Source organism: Heterodontus francisci, chromosome 23, assembly GCF_036365525.1.
Source record: "Heterodontus francisci isolate sHetFra1 chromosome 23, sHetFra1.hap1, whole genome shotgun sequence".
In the NCBI taxonomy this organism is placed as follows: domain Eukaryota; kingdom Metazoa; phylum Chordata; class Chondrichthyes; order Heterodontiformes; family Heterodontidae; genus Heterodontus; species Heterodontus francisci.
The window spans coordinates 48779854-48807801 of record NC_090393.1 but is presented as its reverse complement, the minus strand read 5'-3'; the positions used below and the strand labels follow the sequence as shown (position 1 = coordinate 48807801).

Here is a 27948-nt window from a genome sequence, read left to right as displayed (position 1 = left end):
GATCTCCTCCGCAGGCAGAACGGAAGATGCTGAGGATGTAAGTGAGGTCCGAAAGCCTAAGTGTTCCCAATGCCACAAGGTGGGACACCTTTGTGCAGAACTTTGTGCAGGGTAAACCCATGGGACTTATTGAGGTACACAAGGCCAATGCAGAAAAAAGGGCCCTGACTGAGAGTACGATAGAGCAAGCTGTAGCTCTGACTGCAGCTGTAAGGCCAAATACAAAAACTGCTGTGAGTGCGGGGGTGTGAACAAGATACCGCAGAGTGAGGGGGAATTCTTGTCAAAAGGAAAAGTAACTCCTTATCCCCCAAGTGATGCGGGTGCCACCCAAACCCTTTTGCTGGGGAAAGGCATAACTTTTCCACCAGAGAGCACATTGAATGTCAAGGTTTTAGTGAATGCTATCATCGGGGAGTATATACCCTTACCTTTGTATCAGGTGCACCTAGAGTGTGACCTAATGTCTGGAAAGGTAACCGTAGGAGTTATCCATAGCTTGCCAGTAGACAGAGTTGACCAACTCCTGGGGAATGATTTGGCCGCAGCAAAGGTAGTAGCTTCTCCAGTAGTCATGGAAAGACTAAGTGAAGTCAGAGAGACAGAATGGTTGCAGGAAAAGGTTCCAGGAATTTTTCTCACATATGTAGTGACCCGTGCAATGGCTAAACAAGATCCATTGTCGGAGGTCAAATTGGCACCACAGACAAATAGCCGAATATCTGAAGCTTCCTTTGGGGATTGGATAATCCGAAGGAAATGTTCAATAAGTCTTCTCTGATGAGTTAACTCTGGGTCAGCTTGCTGAGCCTTAAAGCCGAACAATCGAGCAAAGAGAGCTCTAGAAAACTGCTATATAAAAAATGGGATACTGAAGAGGAAGTGGAGACCTCCTCAAAGACCTGCGAACGAAGAGTGGATGGTTGTTCACCAGATAGTGGTACCCCCCCGTCCAAGTATTGCCAGGAAATATTAAGGATAGCCCATGAAATTCCAATAGCGGGACATGTGGGGATCCGGAAGACCCCATCACGTATAATTTGACATTTTTACTGGCCTGTCTTTCCAAGAATGTGGTGCAGTTTTGTAAAACGTGCCATATGTGCCAAATTGTGGGAAAACTGCAACCTGCCATAAAACCGAATTCCCATACCAGTTTTCGGGGAACCATTTAGTAGGGTTTTGGTAGACTGTGTGGGACGTTTAGCAAAAACAAAAGCGGGACACTAATCCATATGATCATGGATATGGCTACTCGGTTCCCAAAGGCCATTCCCTTAAGAACAGTTCCTGCTAAGGTAGTGGTAGAAAACTTAACCCTTCACTAGATATATTGAGATTCTGTCAGATCAAGTTTCCAAGTTTGTGTCTAAAATTTTCCAGAAAGTTATGAGTAATCTGGGTATAACATAGTGAAAGTCCTCAACATACCACCCACAGACACAAGGGGCTTTAGAATGGTACCATCAGACCCTCAAAACAATGATCAGGGCATACTGTCATAAATATTCCCATGGTAGGGATAAAGGGCTGGAATTTCTTTTGTTTGCCACTGGGGATTTACCTGATGAGTCGACCAGTTTTAGTCCTTTTGAAGTAGTTTATGGACATGAAATAAGAGGTCCTCTAAAACTAATCAAAGAATAAAATGGAGGGCGAATCTTCCATGTTCGATTATGTATCCGTGTTCTGGGAACGGTTCACGAGAGCCTGCAAAGTGGTTCAGGAACACCTGAAAGCTTCCCAAACAACTATGAAAAAATGGGCTGACAAGCATGCCAAGACTCCAACATTTCAACCAGGGTATGAGGTGTTAGCATTACTGCCTTAACAGGATGAACCGCTGAAATCACAGCTAAGTGGACCAAATACAGTGGTCAAAAGGATTGGTAAAGTAAATGATTTGATTGACACCCAGATTGCTGGAAAAGGATCGGCTGTGTCATATCAATATGCATAGACTGCTGAAAGGTTAATGCAGTAACAAAGGCAGACTCCTACCCAATTCCTCACTTGGAAGACTATTGACAGAGTTGGCAGTGCCACATTTCTTACCAAAATAGATTTGTTAAAGGGATACTGGCAAGTTCCTTTAACACCCCGAGCTAAAGAAATATTGGCCTTTGTCACACCAGATAGACTTTTCCAATGCCGAGCGATGCCATTCGGGCTAAATTTGCCCCAGCAACTTTTCAGAGACTAATGAACCAAGTAGTAACCAGTGTTCCTAACTGTGTGGTTTACCTTGATGATGTGCTGGTATACAGTGACACCTGGAAGGACCACTTGGAACAACTAGAAGCTCGACTTAGAAAATTATAGTCAGCTGATTTCGTAGTAAACCTTGCCAAAACTGAAATTGCAAAAGTGCGAGTAACCTACCTAGGGCATATAATAGGACAAGGACGGGTGTTGCCAAGAACAGCAAAAGTACAAACATTGTTGATGGAGTTCCCTGCTCCTAAAGCTAAACAAGAAATTATGACGTTTTGGGGATCTATGGTTTCTACCGCAAGTTTGTACCAAATTTTAGCACTATAGCTGCTCCACTGATGCGATTTGCTACAAAAAAGAAAGCCAAGGTAGTGTGGTCAGGAAAGTGCCAGGCATCTTTTGAGAGGCTGAAAGCCATTTTGATCAAATTTGATTAAGCCCTTCAAGGTAGCAATTGATGCTAGTGACCTGGGGGTCGGTGCAGTCCTGTTACAAGACGATGAATCGGGCATAGAAGGGCCAATGGGATACTTTTCTCTCTCTCGCCCCCTCGCTCCCCGCGCACGCGCTCCCTCCCCCACCCCCACTCCTAGCGCGCCCCTAACTACGGAATCTCAAGAAGTCACCACCTTCAGGACTCCGTATAGAAGATATTGCTTCCAGAGACTACTCTTCAGCTTATTGGTCAGTCAAGATCTGTTTCAGCAGCATATGGACAGAATTATAGAAAACGTGTCTGGCTGCATGTGCGTTGCCAATGATATTCAGGTAATGGGCGAAACCAAAAAAGAACATAATCAAAATCATTTACTGATGGCAGTATCTCGCCGCGAGGGGCTCGTTTTTAAATGGCAAGTAGTGTCAGGTGAATGCAAGTCGCATCAATTTCTTTGGTTCCATCTATTCCGGTTGCGGAATCCGTCCTGACCCAGGCAAAATCGAAGATGTAATGCATATGCCTACCCCACACCACAATGAAGCCCTCCAGCGATGTCTTGGATTTTTCAACTTCTTGGCAGCATACATTCCAAATTTTTCTGACAAACCATCATCGTTGAGAGAGCTCTTAAAGAAAGACGTACCATATGTATGGCAGGAGAACCATCAGCATATGTCAGAGTCTCTCAAACAAGCACTGTCAGCAGAAACCCTGCAGTACTATGATCCAAGGAAGACGACAATCCTGGAAGTCGATGCCTCACGGAAAGGGCTAGGAGCATGCATCCTGCAGGATGGCACATCAAATGCATTCGGATCCAAAAAAGTTTATCCTCAGACCAAGTCAATTCCTCAAACATAGAGCGCAAAACACTTGCTCTGGTGTTTGGGATGACAAGGTTCCACACCTCCCTGTTTGGTAAGCAGTTCACAGAGAGAACTGACCACAAACCACTGCAGATGATCAGGCACAAACAAGTGCACCACCTTGACTACAGTGGCTCTTAGTGAAAGTGAAACTTAGACATCTGCTACAAACCAGGTACCAAAATGGTCACCTCAGATACACTGAACAGATTGCCAAACCAGAGCAAAAATGAAGATGTTCCACTGAATCTACAAGTAGACAGCATGGACATCGAGCTGGAAGATGTGCTCAAAAATGACATTGCATTTTGCTTAGCACAAATATGATCAACTATAATCAGAAACAGCCAATGACCCACAACTGAAGGCACTGTGGACAGTCAATATAGAAGGTTGGCCTGACATGGTAAAAGAGGTTCCAGAAACCCTCAGATGCTTTCAGCCTGATACAGATAAACTCAGTTTCTCGAGAGGCGTCACCTTCAAGGGAAAACAAGTGATGGTGCCCAAAGCTCTCCGACAGGACATCCTGGCACAACTTCACCAAGGCCATATGGGCATAGAGCGAACAAGACACTGTTTATTGGCCAGGGATCAACAATGACATTGAAAGGTTAGTGAGGGTGTGCGAGGCACGCCAGAGCCACCAGCCACAATGTAAAGAACCTCTACACCCTCACGAAACTCTGTCAGCCTCTTGGTCTAAAACCGCCACTGATCTATTTTCAGTTAATGGAGACGACTTTATCTTAGTCACTGATTATTTCTCCAAATTTCCAATTGTCAGACAGGTAAAAGACACTTCAGGAGCGGTCGCCGCAGACACATCAAGTACCATATTCAGTTTATTCGGTGCTGCTGAAGAAATCATTTCTGACAATGAGCCACAGTATATGGGCAAACAGTATCCCCAGATTATAACATTACCAGATCTGGAACAGCAGTCAAACCACCATAACGACATATGGACACTTACACTTCTGTACTTGTAAATTTTATAATCTATATCCCATATAACTAGTTTTGATGTTATCTTTTATGTATTTTTACTTGCATCATATGAGACTCATCTTTGGAAAGAAAGGGGATGTTGTATGATTGCCTTTAAGAGTGATGTCCCTTTAAGATCTTTGCATGCTAATGAGCCAAGTACCAGAATGTAGTCATGACTCGAAGCCGGAATCACACTGCAACTGTAACACCTAGGGAAAGGCTCTGTAAATAGTTTGCTCCGTAATTGTACATAACCTGTTGAGATCTTCAATGAACTGGACTCCACGCATCTCATTTATGTTGCATCAGACAACATAAAGAACTCATTACAACTACTAGCTCTATAGTTGCCTGATTCTGTTTTGTCTCCCCAGTGTTCAGTGACTCCTTCATAAATTGCCATCAGTGACGTTCAAATCTCCTCCCTTGTCTCTTACCACTCTAGGATTAATACCATATATCTCTGGAGATTTAGAAAAAAAATTAGCCCTTTCAGCATGTCTAGGATTTCCATCTTATTAATTGTGCACAAGTTAACTGCGTTTACCAACAGACAAGAAAATTCAGAACTGCCTTTTAATACCAGACCAAAATAAAGTTGGCATTTATTCCAGTAAAAGTTCACAGATAAAGCAAAAGCATTAGAAACCACAAGTGTTAGTGTTATGCGAGAGAGAATATTTTGGTTTTAGTGTTACAGGTATCACACTGCTTGAAGTTGGTCCAACAGCATTAAGTCAACTGGTTCCCAATAGCTATACTCCTGTAATTAATTCCTTTTACTGTCAAATATTGCAACAGAAAAAACTAAACACTTAAAACTAAACATTTTAGTGAAAACCTAAAATGGCACGAAATAACCACCAGAAACCCAAACATAGCAACAGAAAAAGAATTCCCCTTTAGGTTTCCTCTGACTGTTGGCTGCTCCATTGACCAATGCTCCACCATTAAGCAGTTTTTCATGCAGTTATTCCTCTCTCCTTTTTGTGTGTTCATTATCTTTGACAATTCCCACTTATTCCTCCGTCTCCTCAGGGCCCCCACTGCAGGGTGGATATTAATCTAAAGGCTAATAAGCTAATTTTTAAGAAACAACATTTAATTTAAGTTGACGACCTCAGGCATCAAGTATAGGAACAACCAACCACTTATCATTTGTACTATTCTGAAATGACCTCAGTTAAAGGGTCAACTTCAACTCCAAATTTGTCAATGTAGGAAACAGCAAAGATTTGTTGATTGTGAACATTAATGCAAATCAGAAAATTTCCACTGATCTGTCTTCCTTCCATTCAACATTTTCACCCAACATAGTGTTTAGTTACAAATAAGAGTATTTAGTCATAACAGCAAGATGCCAAATCAGTTGAAATTAGCCACAAGCCGAACTTCGTATAATTATCCTAAATCACTTCGGGTAAAATGCAACTGCTTTAAAGAAAGCCGACTTCAAGAAGGTATTTTCATTACAAGGTCAAATTTGAAGAGCTAGGATAATCCATCAGTCTGGTCATAGAGTTGGCCTTTGCATCAGCCAAATTACTCCATTTGACCAACCATACTCTCCTTGCTGCATCCATATGAAGTTAGCCCAATTTGGTATCTCTTTTTAAAAAATCGTTAAATGGTTACCCATGCAATTTCACACTTTAAATATGTGCCGTCTTCTTCCCCCATCACTTAAATCAAAAAATATCCAAATGATCAATATGGTATATAAACCAGTTGTCTATTTATATGGACAGTCCCTTGTGACAATGTCACAAACAGAAATGGAGCTTACACAACCTGGAAAGGCCACTCCAATGAATAGTATAAATGCATTTAAGAGATAATTAGCCAAGATTCCAAATAGCAAGGTGAGGATGATAATGAAAGGCAGGAAGGTATGATGGAGATCAGCCAAAAAGGGGCAGACTCATTAGCTCAAATTGCCTTTTCCTAAAATTTCTCTTGTGCCGACAGACATTAGATTTTATGGAATTAAAAATACATATTAGCAGCATGCAAACAAAGGGGAGGGGGAACGAAGTGAGAAAAGCATAAAATGAGGATGAAATAAAAAAATGAAATGACAAAAAAGCTTCATTTCCAACACATCAATACAGGAATTCCAAATGTTCTCATTTTCCCTTCCACTTTCTCTGTACATTTTGCTTCATCCTCTGGAACCTGTCATAGCCGCTAAGCGCACTGCACTGTTGAACTACAAGAAAGCCCCCAGCGAGTTAACATCAGCAGCATTTAAAGCAGCCAGAAGCACTGCACAAAGAACAGCCAGGCACTGCGCAAATGACTACTGGCAACACCCATGCAGTCGTATTCAGCTGGCCTCCGACACCAGAAACCCAAGAGAAATGTATGATGGCATTAAGAAAGCTTGTGGGCCAACCATCAGGAAGATCGTCCCCCTCAAGTCTAAATCAGGGGTCACAATCACTGACCAACGCAAGCAAATGGACCGCTGGGTGGAGCACTACAGAGAACTGTACTCCAGGGAAAATGTTGTCACTGAGACCGCCCTCAATGCAGCCCAGTCTCTGCCAATCATGGATGAGCTGGACAAACAGCCAACAAAATCGGAATTCAGTGATGCCATTGATTCTCTAGCCAGTGGAAAAGCCCCTGGGAAGGATGGCATTACCCCTGAAATAATCAAGAGTGCCAAGTCTGCTATACTTTCAGCACTCCATGAACTGCTTTGCCTGTGCTGGGATGAGGGAGCAGTACCACAGGACATGTGCGATGCCAATATCATCACCCTCTAAGAACAAGGGTGACTGCGGTGACTGCAACAACTACCATTGAATCTCCCTGCTCAATATAGTGGGGAAAGTCTTGGCTCGAGTCGTTTTAAACAGGCTTCAGAAGCTGGCTGAGCGTGTCTACCCTGAGACACATTGTGGCATTCGAGCAGAGAGATCCACCATGGACATGCTGTTCTCCCTTCGCCAGCTACAGGAGAAATGCTGCGAACAACAGATGCCCCTCTACGTTGCTCTCATTGATCTCACCAAAGCCTTTGACCTCGTCAGCAGACGTGGTCTCTTCATACTACTAACAAAGATCGGATGTCCGCCAAAGCTACGAAGTATCATCACCTCATTCCATGACAATATGAAAGGCACAATTCAACATGGTGGCTCCTCATCAGACCCCTTTCCTAACCTGAGTGGAGTGAATCAGGGCTGTGTTCTCGCACCTACACTGTTTGGGATCTTCTTCTCACTGCTGATCTCACATGCGTTCAAGTCTTAAGAAGGAATTTTCCTCCACACAAGATTAGATGGCAGGTTGTTCAACCTTGCCCGTCTAAGAGCGAAGACCAAAGTACGGAAGGTCCTCATCAGGGAACTCCTCTTTGTTGACGATGCTGCATTAACATCCCACACAAAGGAGTGTCTGCAGAGACTCATCGACAGGAATGCGGCTGCTGCAACGAATTTGGCTTAACCATCAGCCTCAAGAAAACTATCATGGGACAGGACGTCAGAAATGCTCCATCCATCAATATCAGTGACCACGCTGTGGAAGTGGTTCAAGAGTTCACCTCCTAGGCTCAACTATCACCAGTAACCTGTCTCTTGATGCAGAAATCAACAAGCGCATGGGAAAGGGGTCCGCTGCTCTGTCCAGACTGGCCAAGAGAGTGTGGGAAAATGGCGCACTGACACAGACCACAAAAGTCCGAGTGTATCAAGCCGGTGTCCTCAGTACCTTGCTCAACGGCAGCGAGGCCTGGACAACGTATGTCAGCCAAGAGCGAAGTCTCAATTCATTCCATCATCGCTGCCTCAGCAGAATCCTTGGCATCAGGTGGCAGGACTGTATCTCCAACGCAGAAGTCCTTGAGGCGGCCAACATCCCCAACATATACACCCTACTGAGCCAGCAGCGCTTGAGATGGCCTGGCCATGTGAGCCACATGGAAGATGGCAGGATCCCTAAGGACACATTGTACAATGAGCTCGTCACTGGTATCAGACCCACCAGCCGTCCATGTCTCCACTTTAAAGACGTCTGCAAACGCGACATGAAGTCCTGTGACATTGATCACAAGTCGTGGGAGTCAGTTGCCAGTGATAGCCAGAGCTGGCGGACAGCCATAAAGGTGGGGCTAAGGAGTGGCAAGCTGAAGAGACTTAGCAGTTGGCAGGAAAAAAGACAGAAGCGCAAGGGGAGAGCCAACTGTGTAACAGCCCCAACAACCTATTTTATCTGCAGCACCTGTGGAAGAGTCTGTCACTCTAGAATTAGCCTTTATAGCCACTCCAGGCACTGCTTCACAAACCACTGACCACCTCTAGGCTCTTACCCATTGCCTCTAGAGACAAGGAGGCCAAAGAAGATGATGATGATGAAGAATACAAGAGTGACTTAGGCTCAACCACTCCAATTTATCTATCCCTTTTGTGTACAATGGGGTGTGCACTTCTAGAAATAATATTTTTTTCTCAAAATCACCCAAACGTGGCTGTATATAATCATGCTTTTGACCTCAGACTTCCTAGGCTGCAACATGAAAATAAATGCCTTGGGACCTCCTGAGTGTTTGCCACAATACATACGGTCACCAAACAATTCCTATATTAAAAAAAAACCTTCATCCCACTGCCCTGCAAACTATCATCCAATCTCCAACCTCCCTTTCCTCTCCAAAGTTCTTGAACATGTTGCCTCCCAAATCCGTTCCCATCTTTTCTGGAACTCCATATTTGAATCCCTAGGGGTTCCACCCCTACCACCGTACTGAAACAGCTCGTCAAAAGTCACAAATGATATCCTATATGAATATGACAAGGTTAACTTTCCCACCTCGTACTCTGGACCTGTCTGCAGCCTCCCTCTGACATACTTTGCCATACCATCCTCCTCCAACGCTTTTCCATTATCAACCAGATGGGTGGGACTGTTCTCACCCGGTTCCTTGTATATCTAATAATAACCAGAGCGCCATGTGCAATAGATTCTCTTCCTGCTCCCACAGCGTTACTTCTGGTGTCCCCCAAGGACCTATCTTTGGTCCCCTCCCATTTCTCATCCACATGCTGCCCCTAAGCAACATCATCCGAAAGCAGAGTGTTAGTTTGCCCACTTACACTGACGACACCCAGCTCTATCTCACCACCAACTCTCTTGACTCCTCCACTGTTGCTAAATTATCAGACTGCTTATCTGGCATCCAGATGGATGAGCAGAAAGTTCCTCCAATTTAATATTAGAAAGACTGAAGCCATTGTTTCCGGTCCCTGTTCCAAACTCCATTCCCTAGCTACCAACTTCATCCCTCTCCCTGGTAACAGCCAGAGATTAAACCAGTCTGTTTGCAACCTTGGTGTCACATCTGACCCGGAGATGAGCTTCCAACCACATATCCACACCATCTCCAAGGCTGCCTATTTCCACCTCTGTAACATGACCCGATTTCACCCATCTCAGCTCATCTGCTGCTGAAACCCTCATTCATGCCGTCGTTACCTCCAGACTTGACTATTCCAACGCAGTCCTGACAGGTCTATCTCACTTGACCTTCTGTAAACTTGAGGACATTCACAACTCTGCTGCCTGTGTCCTAACTTGCACCAAGTCCTGTTCACCTATCACCCCTCTGCGCTCCCAGCCAAGCAACGTCTTGATTTTAAAATTCTCATCCTTGTTTTCAAATCCCTCCATGGCCTTGCCCCTCCCTATCTCTGTAATCTCCTCCAGCCATACAACACTCCAAGATAACTGCACTCCTCCAATTCTGGCCTCTTGAGCATCCTTGATATTAATCGCTCCACCATTGGTGGGCGCACCTTCAGCTGTCTAGGCCCTAAGCTCTGGAATATTTGACTTCTTTGAGCTAACTTTTGGTCATCTAACCCAATATCTCTTTAAAAAAAAAAAAAAAATCTTTCTTGGATGCAGGCATCGCTGGCAAGGCCAGCATTTGCTGCCCATTCCTAATAGTCCTTGAAAACTGAGTGGCTTGCTAGACCATTCAGAGGGCAGTTAAGAATCAACCACATTGCTGTGGGTCTGCATTCACATGTAGGCCAGAGTCACAAGTAGGCCAGACCAGATGAGGATAGCAGATTTCCTTCCCTAAAGGACATTAGTGAACCAGATAGATTTTTACGACAATCGATGATGGTTTCATGGCACCATTACTAAGACTAGCTTTCAATTCCACATTTTTATTAATTAATTGAATTTAAATTCCTCCAGCTGCCGTGGTGGGTTTTGAACCAGTGTCACCAGGGTAGTAGCCTGGACCTCTGAATTACTAGTAGTAATATTACCACTTCGCCACCATCTTCCCTAATGTGGTTGTGTCATATGCTTTATAATGCTCCTGTGAAGCACATTGGGATATTTCATCACATTAAAGACGCTCTATAAATATTAGTTGTTGTAAATAGTATCTGTTGTCAAAGCTAAAGTACACATACCTGAAGCTTCCATAGACAATGAGTAGAATGGAGATGAGGAAGGTAGAAACTTGACTGGAATCCACAAGGGAATAGGCCCTACAAGAGGAAGTGAAAACAAAATTTAGATTACCATATTTAACAGAGACACTGCATCATTAAACATATTTTAAATGATTTTTCAAACTATTTTGAGTTTGATAATTCAATTAAGCTTCACGATGGCTTAGCAAGTTTTTGCACTGGCCAGCTGAACCACAGGAAGGTTCCAGGTCTGCTGTCTAGTTTGTGCAGAGTTAGCTGATTACAGCAATAGGGATCCTTGAGTTAAAAGTGCAAAAACTGGTCAGCAATCTCAAAGACCTTTGTCAGAAGTGCGATCGTGTATGGTCAGTGAGGCTGCATTGTTGTGTTGCCACAGCTGAACAGCTCACTGATATCCACTGTCCAGACTCAGAGACATGAATAATAATTGCCACGAGTCAGCCTTGGCTCAGTGGTAGCACTCTCAACTCCGAGTCATAAGACTGAGTTCAAGTCCCACTCAACAGACTTCTGCACATATTCTCGGTTTACAAATACAAATTAAACTCTGGATTCATCGGCGCTGTCAGATGGATAGAAAAGATACCAGGGGAGTTCGCCCAGTGTACTGGGCAATACTGAGCCCTCAAGCAACACAGCTAAAACAGATTAACTGGTAATTTCATTGCTGTTTGCAAGACCTTGCTGTGTATAAATTGGCTGTCACGTTTCCCTACATTACAAGTGACTGCACTGCAAAAGTCCCTCATCAGCTGTGAAGCAATCCTCAGCTTTCCAAATATAAAAAATACTACTTAAGAAATTGAGAAACACCAAGCTTTCATCAACTCATTCTGAGAACAGATGTGTACATGCAGGTATCAACATTCCCCCAAAACAGAAGCATTCCTATTTACATCTGAAAAGCTAGTATTGAAGAAATTCTACAATATTTTGCCATAATGCATCAAGAGCAGAACTGCAAATTCAAAATATGGCGTCTTCCTCAAATTACACTTATGCTTCCTTAAATGTCAACCTATCACAGTGGTACCTTTTGTAGAAATTGTTCATTTCGCCAGTAATAAATCCAATTTCACGTAAGTACCCGAAGACGTTCAATTTTTCTTCTTCGGTCACAGGATGTGGGCATTTTTAAAAAATTCATTCATGGGATGTGGGCGACGTTGGCCAGGCCAGCATTTATTGCCCATCCCTAATTGCCCTCGAGAAGGTGGTGGTGAGCTGCCTTCTTGAACCGCTGCAGTCCTTTTGGGGTAGGTATACCCACAGTGCTGTTAGGAAGGGAATTCCAAAATTTTGACTCAGCAACAGTGAAGGAACAGCGATTTTGTTCCAAGTCAGGATTGTGTGTGACTTGGAGGGGAACTTGCAGATGGTGGTGTTCCCATGTATTTGCTGCCCTTGTCCTTCTAGTTGGTCGAGGTTGCAGGTTTGGAAGGTGCTGTCTAAGGAGCCTTGGTACATTGCTGCAGTGCATCTTGTAGATGGTACACACTGCTGCCACTGTGCGTTGGTGGTGGAGGGAGTGAATGTTTGTAGATGGGGTGCCAATCAAGCGGGCTGCTTTGTCCTGGATGGTGTCGAGCTTCTTGAGTGATGTTGGAGCTGCACCCATCCAGGCAAGTGCAGAGTATTCCATCACACTCCTGACTTGTGCCTTGTAGATGGTGGACAGGCTTTGGGGAGTCAGGAGGTGAGTTACTCGCCTCAGGATTCCTAGCCTCTGACCTGCTCTTGTAGCCACGGTATTTATATGGCTACTCCAGTTCAATTTCTGGTCAATGGTAGCCCCTAGGATGTTGATAGTGGGGGATTCAGCGATGGCAATGCCGTTGAATGTCAAGGGGAGATGGTTAGATTCTCTTTTGTTGGAGATGGTAATTGCCTGGCACTTGTGTGGCACGAATGTTACTTGCCACTTATCAGCCCAAGCCTGGATATTGTACAGGTCTTGCTGCATTTCTACACTGACTGCTTCAGTATCTGAGGAGTCACGAATGGTGCTGAACATTGTGCAATCATCAGCGAACATCCCCACTTCTGACCTTATGATTGAAGGAAGGTCATTGATGAAGCAGCTGAAGATGGTTGGCAAGGCCAGCATTTATTACTCATCCCTAATGCGTACATACAAACATATGAATTAGGAGGAGGCGGCTATTCGGCCCCTCGATCCTGCTTCGCCATTTGATAAGATCATGGCTGATCAGATTGTGGCCTCAACTCTACTTTCCTGTCTACCCCCATACCCTTTGAATCCCTCGTCAATCAAGAATCTAACTCAGCCTTAAAAATATTCAATGACCCTGCCTCCATTGCTCTCTGGGGAACGGAATTCCACAGATGAACAAGCTTGAGAGAAAATTTCTTCACATCGCTGTCTTAAATGGGAGACCCCTTATTTTTAAACTGTGTCCCCTAGTTCTAGTCTCTCCCACAAGGGATAACATCCTCTCAGCACCCACCCTATCAAGTCCCCTTAAGATCATAGATGTTTCAATAAGATCACCTCTCATTCTTCTAAACTCTAATGGATACAGGCCCAACCTTTCCTCATAAGATAACCCCTTCATCCCTGGAATTAGTCGAGTGAACCTCCTCTGAACTGGTTCTAATGCAATTTGATCCTTCCTTGAGGAAGGAGACCAAAATTGTACACAGTTCTGCAGATGTGGTCTCACCAATGCCCTGTACAACTGTAGCAAAACTTCCCTACTTTTATACTCTATTCCCCTTGCAATAAACGCCAACATTCCATTTGCCTTCCTAATCAATTGCTGTACCTGCAAACTAACTTTTGGTGAATCATGTACCAGGACACCAGATCCCTCTGTACCGCTGAGTTCTGCAATTACTCGCCATTTAAATATTATACTGCTTTTCTATTCTTCCTGACAAAGTGGACAAGTTCACATTTTCCCACATTATACCCAATCTGTCAAATTTGTACCCACTCACTTTAACCTGCCTGTATCCCTTTGCAGCCTCATGTCCTCACCACAATTTACTCTCCTACCTATCTTTGTGTCATCAGCAAAAGTAGCAACCATACATTCCGTCCCTTCACCCAAGTCATTGATATAGGTTGTGAACAGTTGAGGCCCCAGCACTGATCCCTGTGCCACTCCCCTAGTTACAGCTTCCCAACCTGAAAATGATCCATTTATCCCTACTCTGTTTCCTGTTAGAAATCCAATCATCTATCCATGCTAATGTGTTACACCCTACACCATGAGATCTTATTTTGTGCAGTAAACTTTGATGTAGCACCTTTTGGAAATCCAAGTATACCACATCAATAGGTTCTCCTTTATCCACATTGCTTGTTACTTCCTCAAAGAACTTTAACAATTAGTCAAACACGATTTCCCTTTCACAAAACATGCTGACTCTGCCTGATTGCATAAAGATTTTCTAAGTGCCTTCCAATACCTCCTTAATAATAGATTCTAGCATTTCCCCTATGACAGATGTTAAGCTAACTGGCCTGTAGGTTCCTGTTTTCTGTCTCCCTCCTTTTTTGAATAGAGGAGTTATATTTGCTATTTTCCAAACTGATGTGACCTTTCCAGAACGTAGGGAATTTTGGAAAATTACAACCGATGCATCTACTATCTCAGCAGCCACTTCTTTTAAGACCCTAGGATGCAGACCATCAGGTCCTGGGGAATTGCCCTCGAGAAGGTGGTGGTGAGCTGCCTTCTTGAACTGCTGCAGTGCATGTGCTGTTGGTACATCCTCAGTGCAATTTGCACTGTTCATTCCCATTTGTATACCCAAACAAAATTATAAACATTTGCAGGCTATGATGTTTTTCCAAGTAGCATACAAGTACTTGGAAATTGATACTTCTGCCAAATGTGTTAATATGCCAACATTTTAAAGTATGAATTCTGGAGATGTATTTTGTTTAAACTATGAACTATATCTCAGTCCCTAAGGAACAGCCCAGAATGAAGCAAGATTTCTAGACAAAGTTTGCATCAGGCTATGGTTATCTCCTGTCAAAATCTTGAGTTTCACTTCAAATAATCTTTTAGCCGCCTAAATTCAGGATGAAACATAAACCACGTTATATTGTACATCCTTGCATTCTCAGTTTAAACCAGACCATGTAAGTCATTTCACCATGCAATGACGTTCTCACCCCTCAATAGCTGTCTCCATTCACCCGAACAGTACCCCACTCCCTGCCACCATCCCTGCTTCAATTGCCGCCTCCACCCCCCCTCGACCGCTCACTCCTGCCACGGTATTGTCTTTCCTCAGCCACTCGCTTCCCGCCACGTTGCCGCCTTCCCTCAGCCACTCACTTCGCCTGCCCCCTGCCGCTTCCCCTCCCTCCCGGCTCCACAGCTACTCGCTCCTACCCCACCAGCCCTCGCCCGCATCCCCCCCTCTCAGCTACTTGCTCCCGCCCTTGCTGCTTCCCCTCCCCGCCCCCCCACAGGCCGCTTCCCCCTTCAGCCACCGCCTACCCTTCTCAGCCACTCGCTCCAGGCCTTGCCACTGCTCCCCACTTTTCCGATCGTTCCCCACTGCACCGCCCAAAGCAGCAAGGCAGGTCGCGAGGGACGACAGGCGAATGGGTGGCCGAGAGGAGGAAAGCGATGTGGCCTGGAACGAGCGACTGAGGGGGAGGAAGCAGGGAGTGAGCAGCTGGAGGGAGCGGGGAGGCCTTAAGTAAGTGGCTACGGGAAGATAGCAGGGAGCGAGTGGCGAGAAGACAGGCACAGGAGGGAGCGGCAAAGAGAATCGTGATGGCAGGAGAGTGGTGAACTGTTGAGGGTGCGATGGAGGTGGTGATGGCAACCACTGAGGGGATTTTTGGGTTGAATTTTTTTTTTAATGATAAATTGAGGAGCACCATCTTTATTACTGGCAGCTGCCTCAAACGTCGCAGACAGTAACATTTCATTGGATGAGACTGCATTTGCGCATGCGCTAGTACTGCGCCACATAGTGGCTGCGTTGCCAGCAAATGTTTGCATGAAAAAACAGGCACATGGTTAAAAAACAAAATAATAGAAAAATGTAAAAAAAAAAGGCCAGTCACGCTCTGAAATTGTTGAACTCAATGTGCGGTCCGCAAGGCTGTAGAGGGCCTAATCGAAAGATCAGGTGCTGCTCCTCGAGCTTGCGTTGATGTTCAGTGGAACACTGCAGCAGGCCAAGGACAGAAATGTGGGTACGAAAGTACGGGGAGGCAGGGGTGGGTGGGTGGTGTTGAAATTGCAAGTAACTAGAAGCTCAGAGTCACGCTTTCAGACTGAGCGGAGGTATTCCCCAAAGCGGTCACCCAATCTGCATTTGGTCTCCCCAATGTAGAGACAACTGAATTGTGAGCAGCAAATACAGTATAATAAATTGAAGTACAAGCAAATCGCTGCTTCGCTTGGAAGGAGTGTTTAGGGCCATGCATGGTGAGGCGTGAGGAGATTAAAAAGGCAGGTATAACACCTCCTGCGATTGTATGGGAAGATGCCATGGGAAGGGAATGAGTTTCTCTGTCGCCGTGCATCTGTTCTGATGATGCAACCTTCCACAACAGCGCTTCTGACATGTTTTCCTTTTTCCTCAACCGAGGATTCCCCCCACTGTGGTTGACAGGGCCCTCAACCATGTTTGTCCTATTTCCCGCACTTCTGCCCTCATCCCTTCCCCTCTCTCCTAGAACTGCGACAGGGTTCCCCCTTGACCTCACTTTCCACCCACCAGCCTACACATCCAAAGGATCATCCTCCACCATTCCCACCACCTCCAGCGTAATGCCAGCAAACACATCTTCCCTTCCTCTCCCGTCAGCATTCCTCAGGGATTGTTTCCTCTGCGACACCCTGGTCCACTCCTCCATTACGCCCGACACCTCATTCCCTTCCCAGGGCACCTTCCCATGCAATCGCAGGAGGTGTAATACCTGCCCTTTTACCTCCTCTCGCCTCACCATCCAAAGCCCCAAACACTCCTTTCAGGTGAAAGAGTGATTTATTTGTACTTCCTTCAAGTATACTATATTTGCTGCTCACAATGCGGTCGCCTCTACATTGGGGAGACCAAACGCAGATTGGGTGACCACTTTGCGGAACACCTCCGCTCAGTCTGAAAACAAGACACCAAGCTTCCGGTTGCTTGCCATTTCAACACACCTCCTGCTCTCATACCCACATTTCTGTCCTTGGCCTGCCACAGTGTTCTAGTTAACATCAACGCAAGTTCGAGGAGCAGCACCTGATCTTTCAATTCGGCACTCTACAGCCTTGCGGACTCGACCTTGAGATCAACAATTTTACATAATAACTGGCCTTTTTAAAATTATTTTATTTTATTTTTTAGCCATGTGCCTGTTTTTTCATGTGGACAGAGCTGCTCATTATTCTGCCATTAACAGTCTCTCTGGACTAATGCTTTGTTTTTCACCACAAGCATTGACATACTCTTTGCCTTTGTCCCAGGACAGCTTTGTTATTTAATCTCTCCTGCCTTCTGCCCTATCACACACCTTCCCTTTTGTTCTCTTCTCCACCAAACCGCACCCCCGCCCCCAACTTTCATTTGCTTAAAACCCAATTCTTTTCTAACTTTTGGCAGTTCTGATGAAAGGTCAGAGGTCTGAAATGTTAACTCTGCCTCTCTCTCCACGGATGCTGCCTGACCAGCTCAGTATTTCCAGCACTTTGTTTTTATTTCACAGCACCTGCAGTATTTTGCTTTTATTTTAGGTCATTTTAATTGCTGGCAACAGTGCAATTAAGACAATAACATATTGGCCAAAAGTTACATCTCTCTCCTGATTCTTGTTGCCGTTGAAGACAATGGAAAATAAATCAAGGACAGGTGCGTATCAGGCAGCTCATCCAATATTGTCTTCATAAATTATTACCCCAAAATTGTTTTCAAAAACATTTTACTCAGAAACCAATGATATAACACCCTGACTTAATAATACAATCCCTTTTGAACTTTGAAGCTCATACCAAGTCAGGCCTTTGAACTTACTTAATAACCTTCAATACTATTTAATACTCTATGAAAGCCCAAGAGTTTAAACAATTTGACCTGTTCTTGTAGCTGTGCAAAACTAATCCACAATAGTGCATTTGAAAGCAATATAGTTATTTTAGAATTTAACTGCCAATCAAAATAAAAAGTGCAGCATACATCAAGCTACAGCCAAAAGAGAACATTGGAAAAAGACTTGTTTCTCTGCCAAATATTGCAAAGGCCCAAGCTCAAATTAATGGCATCAACACCTCATTGATTAATAAAAATGCTCAACGAATGGACTATATTTCAGTTGGTCCATGAGCTTTATCACCTTCCAAAGTCAATGATGCCCTGCCCAGTGAAGTTTATTACGTACACAGGCGTAACTTGATTAAAAAAAAACTTTTAAAATGCAGTATTGAAATTATTATATATGAACTAACTGTTCAATCAAACACAATGGAGTTTTAACCATACTTCATGAACAGTCCCAGAACCACAAAAGCAGACACAATACTGTACCCCAGTCACTGACTAACCAGGGAACTAAAAGAGGTAGGTTTTAAGGAGTGATGAAAAGAGGACAGAGAGGTAGAGAGGCAGAGAGTTTTAGGGAGGGAATTCCAGAACTTAGGACCCAGGTATGTGAAGGCACATGGTGGAGTGATTAAAATCACGGTATGCAAAAGGCCAGGATTTGGGGACTACAGAGATCTGAGGGTGCGGAACTGGAGAAGATTACAGAAATCATGGAGGGATTTGAAAATAAAGATGAGAATTTTTAAATGAAGAAATGCCAGACCCAGAGCCAATCTAGATGAGAAAGCACAGGGCGGTTGGGTGAACAGACTTGGTGCAAGTTAGGATACGGGCAGCAGAGTTTTAGATGAGCTCAAGTTTACAGAGATCGCAAGGTAGAAGGCCAGCCAGGATAACATTGGAAGAGTCCAGTAAACAGATCAGCATACTATTCACTATAAACATCCACTCCCTCTACTATGTACCAAATAAAATAACCAACATGGGAAAAAGTCAGTAAGCAAATATCACTGAGCATTCAATCAGAGAGAATGGATAAAATTACTGTATGTCTGGAAAAGAATACTGTAAGCAACTTCATCAAGGAGAAAAATAGAATTATCTTGGGCAATTAAGTTGAACTACAGCTTTTAATTTTTGTTTTAAAATTAGAAGTTTATTTTAAAGTGTGTGGATTAGGGCATTTAGCCTATTTGTTTTTTTTTCCCAAAAGGCATGCATTCCCCTCAACTGCCATTCTGAAGGCACCAACTTCTTTTTGGGGTATAATGTTACAGTTATTGCCAGCATCTAATCCAGCAGCCATTTTTGATCCATGATGTCAATAGAAAAGGTTGACAGGCGATTTAATCACTAAAAGCAACACAGCTGAGCAAAAATCCTGTCCTCACCCAACAGCTGCACACACATTCCAGCTACTGCAGTGATTTGTAACGGGAACCCAAATTTCATAGCCAAGGTCAACTAAAGCAGCCTAACCACAGCCATGCTCGTCATCTCTCATGCTTGCCAATTATGGAGAAAGTTGCTCATTTTGATTGAAATGGTGTGTCCACTATAGCTATTGTGTCCAAGTCAAAGGGTTAAATTTGTTCGTGGTAGGGATCAGAGGTGAGGTTCAACCAATTTATTTCTTCAGGTGTATAATAATGTGGTTTCTGGAGCTTGTCACTTTACTACAACAGTCACAACTGCCTATGTTTACAGCCTGATAACTGTACAGCAGTTGCAGGTGGCATGATGCTATTGAGTTTTTCTAATAATTGTGGTCATTATCTGGGACAGATTATTCAAAACATTGGTTAGTCACCATTGTGTTAACGATGATCAATAATTTATTGAAACCCATTGTTTTCTTTTCAAACCAAAGCATTTTACTAGTAGTGTTTAATCATCAATTCTCAATCAGCAGAGTTTTACCTCACTGCAGCTACAGTGGAGCATTACCTGCTCCATCATTTTACTCTATAATCCATAGAGGATTGTGTTTTTAACTTTTCAAGTGGATTTTTTTTTGAATCACGAGTTTCCTCTAGTTCAGGCATAGGTTTGCATCTTGGTTTTGTACTGGAAATATTATGCACCACCCTGATCTGATTTCAACTCTTTCTCCCCTTACAGAAGGGTAAAGACAATCTCAAGTACCCTGCAGTGATTAACCATGGTTTCAGGGATAAAGCATCTACTATAGAGAAGCTGTCGCTCAATACCAAATCCACAAAATTGAAAAAGTAAGGTTGTTTGGCCTTAAGAGCCCATTTTATAGACTCAGTGGATATGCAACCAGTATACTATGAGGATGTGAAGGAAGCTGTTTATCCCAGGCAAGCTTGCTTTCCATTTTGCTGTTTATGTTCCTATTTCCTAAAAGATTTAAAAAGATCCATCCTCCACATGACTCCCCATCTTGGATGAACAAGGGGAATTATGAAAGAATTTCCTACTTTTATGTTGGACAAAGGATTTTCGTACAGGCTGTACATTTTCTCTAATTTTATGACAGAAAAGATATTATATAGTATGTGCAGCTCCATGCTCCACAGATGACTCCTCCTACCCTATACCCATCAACATATCCTTCTATTCATTTCTTCCTCACGTATTTATTTACCTTTCCCGTAAATGCAGCTATGCTAGTCACCTAAACTATTCCCCGTTCTACATTCTAATCACTCTCTGGGTAAGATGATTTTCCCTACTGGATTTATTACTGACTCTCATTTATGGACCCTAGTACTGATGGCCCTCCAAGTGAAACCATCATTGATACATTTACTCTATCAAATCCTTTCATAAGCTTAACACCTCCATCAGATCACCCCTCAGTCTTCTCTTTTCCAGACTGGATCTCTGCCTGCACAATCTTTCCTGATAGGCATAGCCAATGTTTCCTCCATGCTGTGGGGCCACACATCTGTGCAGCTATCAGAAATGTGCTGGGCAGGGAACAAACAGGTCGTGCACAAGCAATGTTCCCTTTAAAATGCACGCATGGGTGGCTATGCATCAATCTTAAAGGGACAACGCAGTGCAACAAGCTGGCCACACAGGAAGCAGAAGTTAAAGGGAACATAGGGCATCACCTCTCAGTTCTGGTATCATTCTAACAAATCTTTTTTCCACCTTACCCAGTGACTTTATATTCTTTTTATAATAGAGACCACAACTGTTCACAATATTCCAAGTGTGGTATAACCAAAGTTCTGTACAAGTTTATCACTTGTATGCTTTTCAATCCTATCTCCCTAGAAATGAACCCCTGTGCTTTGTTTTTTTTTTTTAAAGTGACCTTATTAACCTGCATCACTACTTTGTGATTTGTGTATCTGTAGCCCCAGAGGACTCTGCTCCTCTATCCCAGTAAGACTCTTATTTTCCAAGGAACATGTGACCTCCTTATTCTTCCTACCAAAATGCAACAGCTCACACTTATCTATATCTTGATGTCTATTTTCCAATTACACACCCATTCTGCAAGTTTATTAATGTTTCCATGTATCTTGTCAGAGTCCTCCTCTGTAATAACTACAACCTCTAATTTGGTGTCATCAGCAAATTTTTTAATTGTACTTCGGATTGTCGAGTCTAAATTGCAAATTCAAGCACCAATCCTTGTGGAACATCTTTTGCCAATCTGGGTAACTATTTTTAACCCCTACTCTCTTTTTTTCTGTTTTGCTATCCATTTTGCTACTTGTCTCCTGACTGCAGATGTTTTGATCTTAGTCATGAGTTTTCTATGTGATACCTTATCGAAGGCCTTTTGAAAATAAACGGTCATGCATCCACAGAAGAGCTCTCTATTCAAGAGTTAAAATTGGTAAAAGTTTATCTGTGACGATGATTAACTTATTCCTGACAGTCACCAGTGCAATTAAGTCACAAAGCTGCGAAAATATTAAAATCACATGCATTTGATAAGTACCACTGCACCTTAAATGTTCCTCGTTCACACAGAAAATGACCACATAACACCATCCAAAGTCTGCACAGAAGCAGCATTAAAATAAAAGCAAAATACTGTAGATGCAGGAAATCTGAAAAAACCCCAGAAAGGGTTGGAAATACTCAGCAGGTCTGGCAGCATCGGTGGAAAGAGAAAGAAAGTTAACGTTTCAGGTCAGAACTGCTGAAAGGTCACTGACCTGAAATATTAACTCTGCTTCTCTCTCCACAGATGCTGCCAGACCCGCTGAGTATATCTAGTACTTTGTTTTTATTACAGAAGAAGCATTGTTTATTCACCCACTCTGGATTAAGTCTGGTAGTGATCTGAAGCATTTTTAAGTACAAATACAGGTTTTTATCATTCTATTTTTTTTTAAAGGAACTAAAAGGGAGCATTCACAGGAATGTAAAACCCTCAGTCTGGTTCAAGTCATGTTACTGTGTTCATCATTTTGTTGTAATTAACACTATCACAGCTTAGTGTTGAAACCAAGATTAAAAACAGGATATTTTGACATCGACACACTCACTGGGATTAGCCGGGTGGGGTTCGAACCTTACACCTTAAGACCCGGGAGGTGAGAATGTTCCCATTAAATCAATATTGTGTTTGGTCGAGAACTCAATTTAACAGGATACTGAGAAAACCAAGTTACTTTCACAGGTATCCCCCTACTTAACGGTTTTGCCATGTTGCACTCACACCTGAGCCAGAAAGTCGTGGGTTCGAGCCCCACGCAAAGAGACTTCAGCATAAAATCTAGGCTGACACTCCAGTGCAGTGCTAAAGGAGTGATGCACTGCTGGAGATGCCGTCATTTGGATGACACGTTAAACAGAGGCCCATCTGCCCTTTCAAACAGATGTAAAAGATCCCAGAGCACTATTTTGCAGAAGAGTTCTCCTTGGTATCCTGGCCAATATTTATTCCTCAACCAATACCAAACACAAATTATCTGGTCATTAACACAATGCTGTTTTATAGGATCTTACTGTGCAAAAATTGGCTGCCACGTTTCCTATATTACAATAGTGATTATACTTTGAAAAAATTTAATTGGCTGTAAAATACTTTGGGAAAGCACGAGATAAATGCAAGTTTTTTTGTGTCTATGAAAACTGTGGCTGGTTGTTGCTGGGCAGATTCCATGGCATTTGAAGTCACTGAGCAGATGCTCATGCTACTTTATCTGATGGGTGCTGCTCTTTCCCTAACATCCTCTCAATGCGTTGTGCTAAATAATGAACAAACTGAACCAACTCAATCTGTGTGGTTTCTTTTGACCCTTCTGTCTCCCGACTTGTACATTCAGCAATTATGAAGGCATGTTGGGTGGGCTGGATAGCAAAAACTTAATTTTGTACTGAATTATGTTCACATTCTGTGCTGTAATTAAGCTTCACTAATTTTACTTTGCATGAAGACTACATGGTCCCGACTCTACGCAATGCCATCGGAGCTTGACTAGTTGAATAAAACAAAGATTTGCTTAGGAAATCTTCATACAAAGGATACACTTAAAATCCAGTTCAGTACTTAGAGCATGTCAGTAATAACTAGTAATTGAAATAGTTCTTTTGTGCTTAAATTCTAATCACCAGTGAGTCACTATGATGAGTGAACATGCTTCTATTTAATGGGTCTATTGTGTTATGTAAATGGTGTACTGTTGCAACAGCATTAATATGGTTCTCATTAGATCCTCATCTTAAGCCACTTTTATACTGATACTGTTTTATTTTAGATTCAAGGAGGCTGGCACCTGTGCCAGCTCTCAGTGTTTACACCACTAAATCCAGCTTCTTTACCCAGGTTAAAGACTCAAAATAATTGGTCTATAGCTCTGCCAGAATCCAAACAACTTTCATTGAAATAGCACATTTAACAGGGTAAAACATCCCAAGATGCTTTACAAAAGTGATCAAACAAAATGTGAAACTGAGCCGCCTATGGCGATTTTAGGACAGGTGACCAAAAGATTGGTCAAAGTAGGTTTTAAGCAGCATCTTAAAAGGAGAGGGGAAAGAGAGGTTTACAGATGGAAATCCAGAACTGAAGGCTAGTGAGCATGTATTAAAAAAAAAAATGGCTTCATGAGCCACCTACAGGTTTAGTGCCTGGCCAATTTACATACATCAATTTCTCTCACAACCAGCAAGTTTGTTTCTAAATTAACATTTCCCCTAGCACAACCTCCTCCTCATCCATTGGCTTTTTTCCATCTAACGGAATCATTAGTTAATCTACAACAGCAGTTCAACACTTAAGACATCAAAGGAAAATACTGTGGATGTTGGATTCCCTATCTCTGCAACACATTGGTAAGCCTAAGAAATGTTAACCATAATTTTTCTTTTTAAGCATTCATTCACAGGGTGAGAGTGTTGCTGGCAAGGCCAGCTTTTGTTTCCAAACCTTAAGTGCCCTTGAGAAGGTAGTGGTGAGCCACCTTCTTGAACTACTGTAGCACTTGTAGTGGAGGTACTCCCAACAGTGCTGTTAGGTAGGGAGTTCCAGGATTTTGGCCCAGATGTGAAGATGATGTATTTCTAAGTCAGGGTGTTGAGAGACTTGGAGGGGAACTTGAAGATAGCACGCATGCACCTGCTGTCCTTTTCCCTCTAGGCAATAGAGATCGCGGGTTTGGGAGGTACTGCCAAAGAAGCCTTGGCAAGTTGCTGCACTGCATCTTGTAGGTGAGCCACAGCACACTACTGGTAGAGGGAGTGAATATTTAAGGTGGTGTGGGAGGTGCCAATCAAGTGGCCTGCTTTGTCCTGGATGGTCAAGCTTCTGGAGTGTTGGAGCTGCACTCATCCAGGCAAGTGGAGAGTATGCCATTATACTCGACTTGTGCCCCGTAGATGGTGGAAAGGCTTGGGGTGTCAGGAGGTGACTCGTTCGTCGCAGAACACCCAGCCTCTAATCTGCTCTTGCAGCCACAGTATTCACGTGGCCAGTCCAGTTAAAGTTTTTGGTCAATGGGGAGGCATTTAGTAATGATAATGCTGTTGAATGTCATGGGAAGTGGTTAGTCTCTTTCTTGTTGATAGTCATTGCCTAGCACTTGTGCAGCACAAAGTGCAGAAAATGGGTTGGACACGGTTGAGGGCCCTATCAACCACAGTGGAGGGGAATCCTCGGTGAGGAAAAAGGAAGACATATCAGAAGCAATGATGTGGAAGGTTGCAACATCAGAACAGATGCATCAGAGACAGAGAAATTGGGAGAATAGAATGGAGTCCTTATAGGAAACAATGCGGTCTCTTATACACTGGGGAGACCAAACGCAGATTAGGTGAACGCTTTGTGGAACACCTCCGCTAAGTCTGAAAGCATGACCCCGAGCTTCTGGTTGCTTGCCATTTCAACACACCCTCCTGCTCTCATGCCCACATTTGTGTCTTTGGCCTACTGCAGTATTAGTGAACATCAACGCGAGCTCGAGGAACAGAAAGAGAACCTTATTTTCTGATTTGGCACTCTACAGCCTTCCAGACTGCACATCGAGTTCAATAATTTCAGAGCATGACTGTCCCCTTTTCTTAATATTTTATTTAGTTTTAGCACTTTTTTTTTAATCATGTGCCTGTCTTAAACTGGGTTTTTCATGTTTGTGCTTTTGGCTAGGGCTGTTCATTATTCTGTCATTAACACTCTGCACTAATGCTTTGACTTTCACCACAACATTAGCACACTCTCTTTCCCTTTGCCCCATGACCTCCTTGTCAGCTAATCTCTCCAGCCCTCTGTCCTATCACAAACCTTCCCTTTTGTTCTCTTCCCCCGCCACCGCCGCTTCACTTACTTAAAACCCATTACATTTCTAACCTTTGCCAGTTCTGATGAATGGTCACAGACCTGAAAAGTTAACTCTGCTTCTCTCTCCACAGATGCTGCCATACCTGCTGAGTATTTCCAGCAGTTTGTTTTTATTTCAGATTTCCAGCATCTGCAGTATTTTGCTTTTATTATACAAATAAACTATTCACTTTGGCAAAGGGATCGAGAACCAGAGAACACAGACTTATGGTGATTGGCAAATGAATCAAAGGATTTATTTATTTTTTTTAAAAAGTGGTCAGGATCTGGAACGCACTGCCCGAGAGCATGGCGGAGGCAGACTGAATTGTTGGCTTTCAAAGGGAATTGGATAAGCACCCGAAGATTTTTTTAAAAATGCAGGGTCGCAGGGAAAGGCCAGGAAAGTGGGACTAGATGAATTGCTCTTGCAGAGCACCGATGTGGACATGACAGGCCGAATGGCCTCCGTTTATGCCATAACCATTCCATGATTCTAGTTTTGTGATTATTTTTCTATTAATATCCTATAAACCAAATTATCCTTAGGTACGGTCAATAAACGCTGATCTTGCCAGTGACGCTTACATTCCATGAAAGAACAAAAAAAAATTGAACCTATACATCCACCACTGCTAAAGGATATCTTCTATCCCATATACTTCCAGTTTTCCGTTTTAAATGCATATTTACCATAAACTTAAATTTACATTTAAGTCCATCTCCCATTCTTTAATAATCCACGTAATTAGTACAGAGGGATATAGATAGGTTAAGTGAGTGGGCAAAGACCTGGCAAATGGAATATAATTTGGGAAAGTGTGAAATTGTCCACTTTGGCAGGAAGAATAAAAAAGATGCATATTATCTAAATGGTGAGAGATTGCAGAGCTCTGAGATACAGAGGGATCTGGGTGTCCTAGTGCATGAATCGCAAAAGTTTAGTATGCAGGTACAGCATGTAATTAGGAAATCAAAGAGAATGTTATCATTTATCACAAGGGGAATTGAATACAAAAGTAAGGAGCTTATGCTTCAGTTATACAGGGCATTGGTGAGACCACATCTGGAGTACTGTGTACAGTACTGGTCCCCTTACTTAAGGATGTAAATGCATTGGAGGCAGTACAGAGAAGGTTTACTAGACTAATACCTGGAATGGGTGGGCTGTTTTACGAGGAAAGTTTGGACAGGCTAGGCTTGTATCCGGTGGAATTTAGAAGAGTAAGATGCAACTTGATTGAAACATACAAGATCCTGAGGGGTCTCGACAGGGTGGATGTGGAAAGGATGTTGCCCCTTGTGGGAGAATCGAGAACTAGGGGTCACACCCATTTAAGACAGAGATGAAGAGAATTTTTTTTCTGAGGGTCATGAGTCTTTGGAATTCTCTTCCTCAACAGGCTGTGGAAGCAGAGGTACATAGCTTCTTGATAAGCCAAGGGGATGAAAGGTCATCGGGGGTAGGTGGAAATGTGGAGCAATCAGTTCAGCCACGAACTTATTGAATGGCAGGGCAGGCTCGGAGGCCAAGTGGCCTACTCCTGCTCCTAATTCGTATATTTATATGTACAAATTTTGAATTTTAGAACTCCTATATCACAAGAAATGCTACACAGCTGTGGGAAATAATTTTATCGCTATACTAACGAAATAACACACTGTGTAACCTTTCAAAATTGTACAATCACTTCAATTTTGCTTCCTCTTGACCTTTCTCGTTCTTCCATGTATTCTCTAGCCTGTTTTTACTTTATTGGCCCAGATTTTGCAGGCAGCAGTGAAGCAATGACACTCACCGCTGACCTTGAACAAAGCTGCCCACGAAGATCTAGTAATCTCTTTGACATGTGTTTCCCTTTCCCACCCCCTGATATTAATTTGAATCTGGCAGCAAGTCAAAGGGATCTCCAAACGTCCAGGAGTGATGTCAACAAGCAGGATAAGCAACCAATCACTATGAAGAATTCTCAGACAGCAAACCAGAAAGCAAAATACACTGATTATTCTTCACTTTATATAAATTTTAGAGGGGGGAATAAAGATTGTAATATTCACATTTGAAGCTGAAATATCATACAAAATTTTTTAAAACTACAGACTTATAATGGAAAAAAATCTGACATTACACCAATATGAAATTAGTTTTCCAGGACCAGAGAAGTTCTTCAGCGGCAGTTATGAGTTAGTATGCCGTAA

At 43.1% G+C, this 27948-nt stretch overlaps 1 protein-coding gene across 1 annotated transcript in view; it reads right to left on the bottom strand.

Annotated features, from left to right (window-relative positions):
- sppl3 (signal peptide peptidase 3) overlaps positions 1 to 27948 on the bottom strand; it is a 287681-nt gene that overhangs the window by 155523 nt on the left and 104210 nt on the right. Inside the window, exon 2 of the mRNA XM_068055206.1 lies at positions 10950 to 11027. Coding sequence (XP_067911307.1) covers positions 10950 to 11027 — 78 coding nt within the window. The remainder of the gene's footprint in view (positions 1 to 10949; positions 11028 to 27948) is intronic.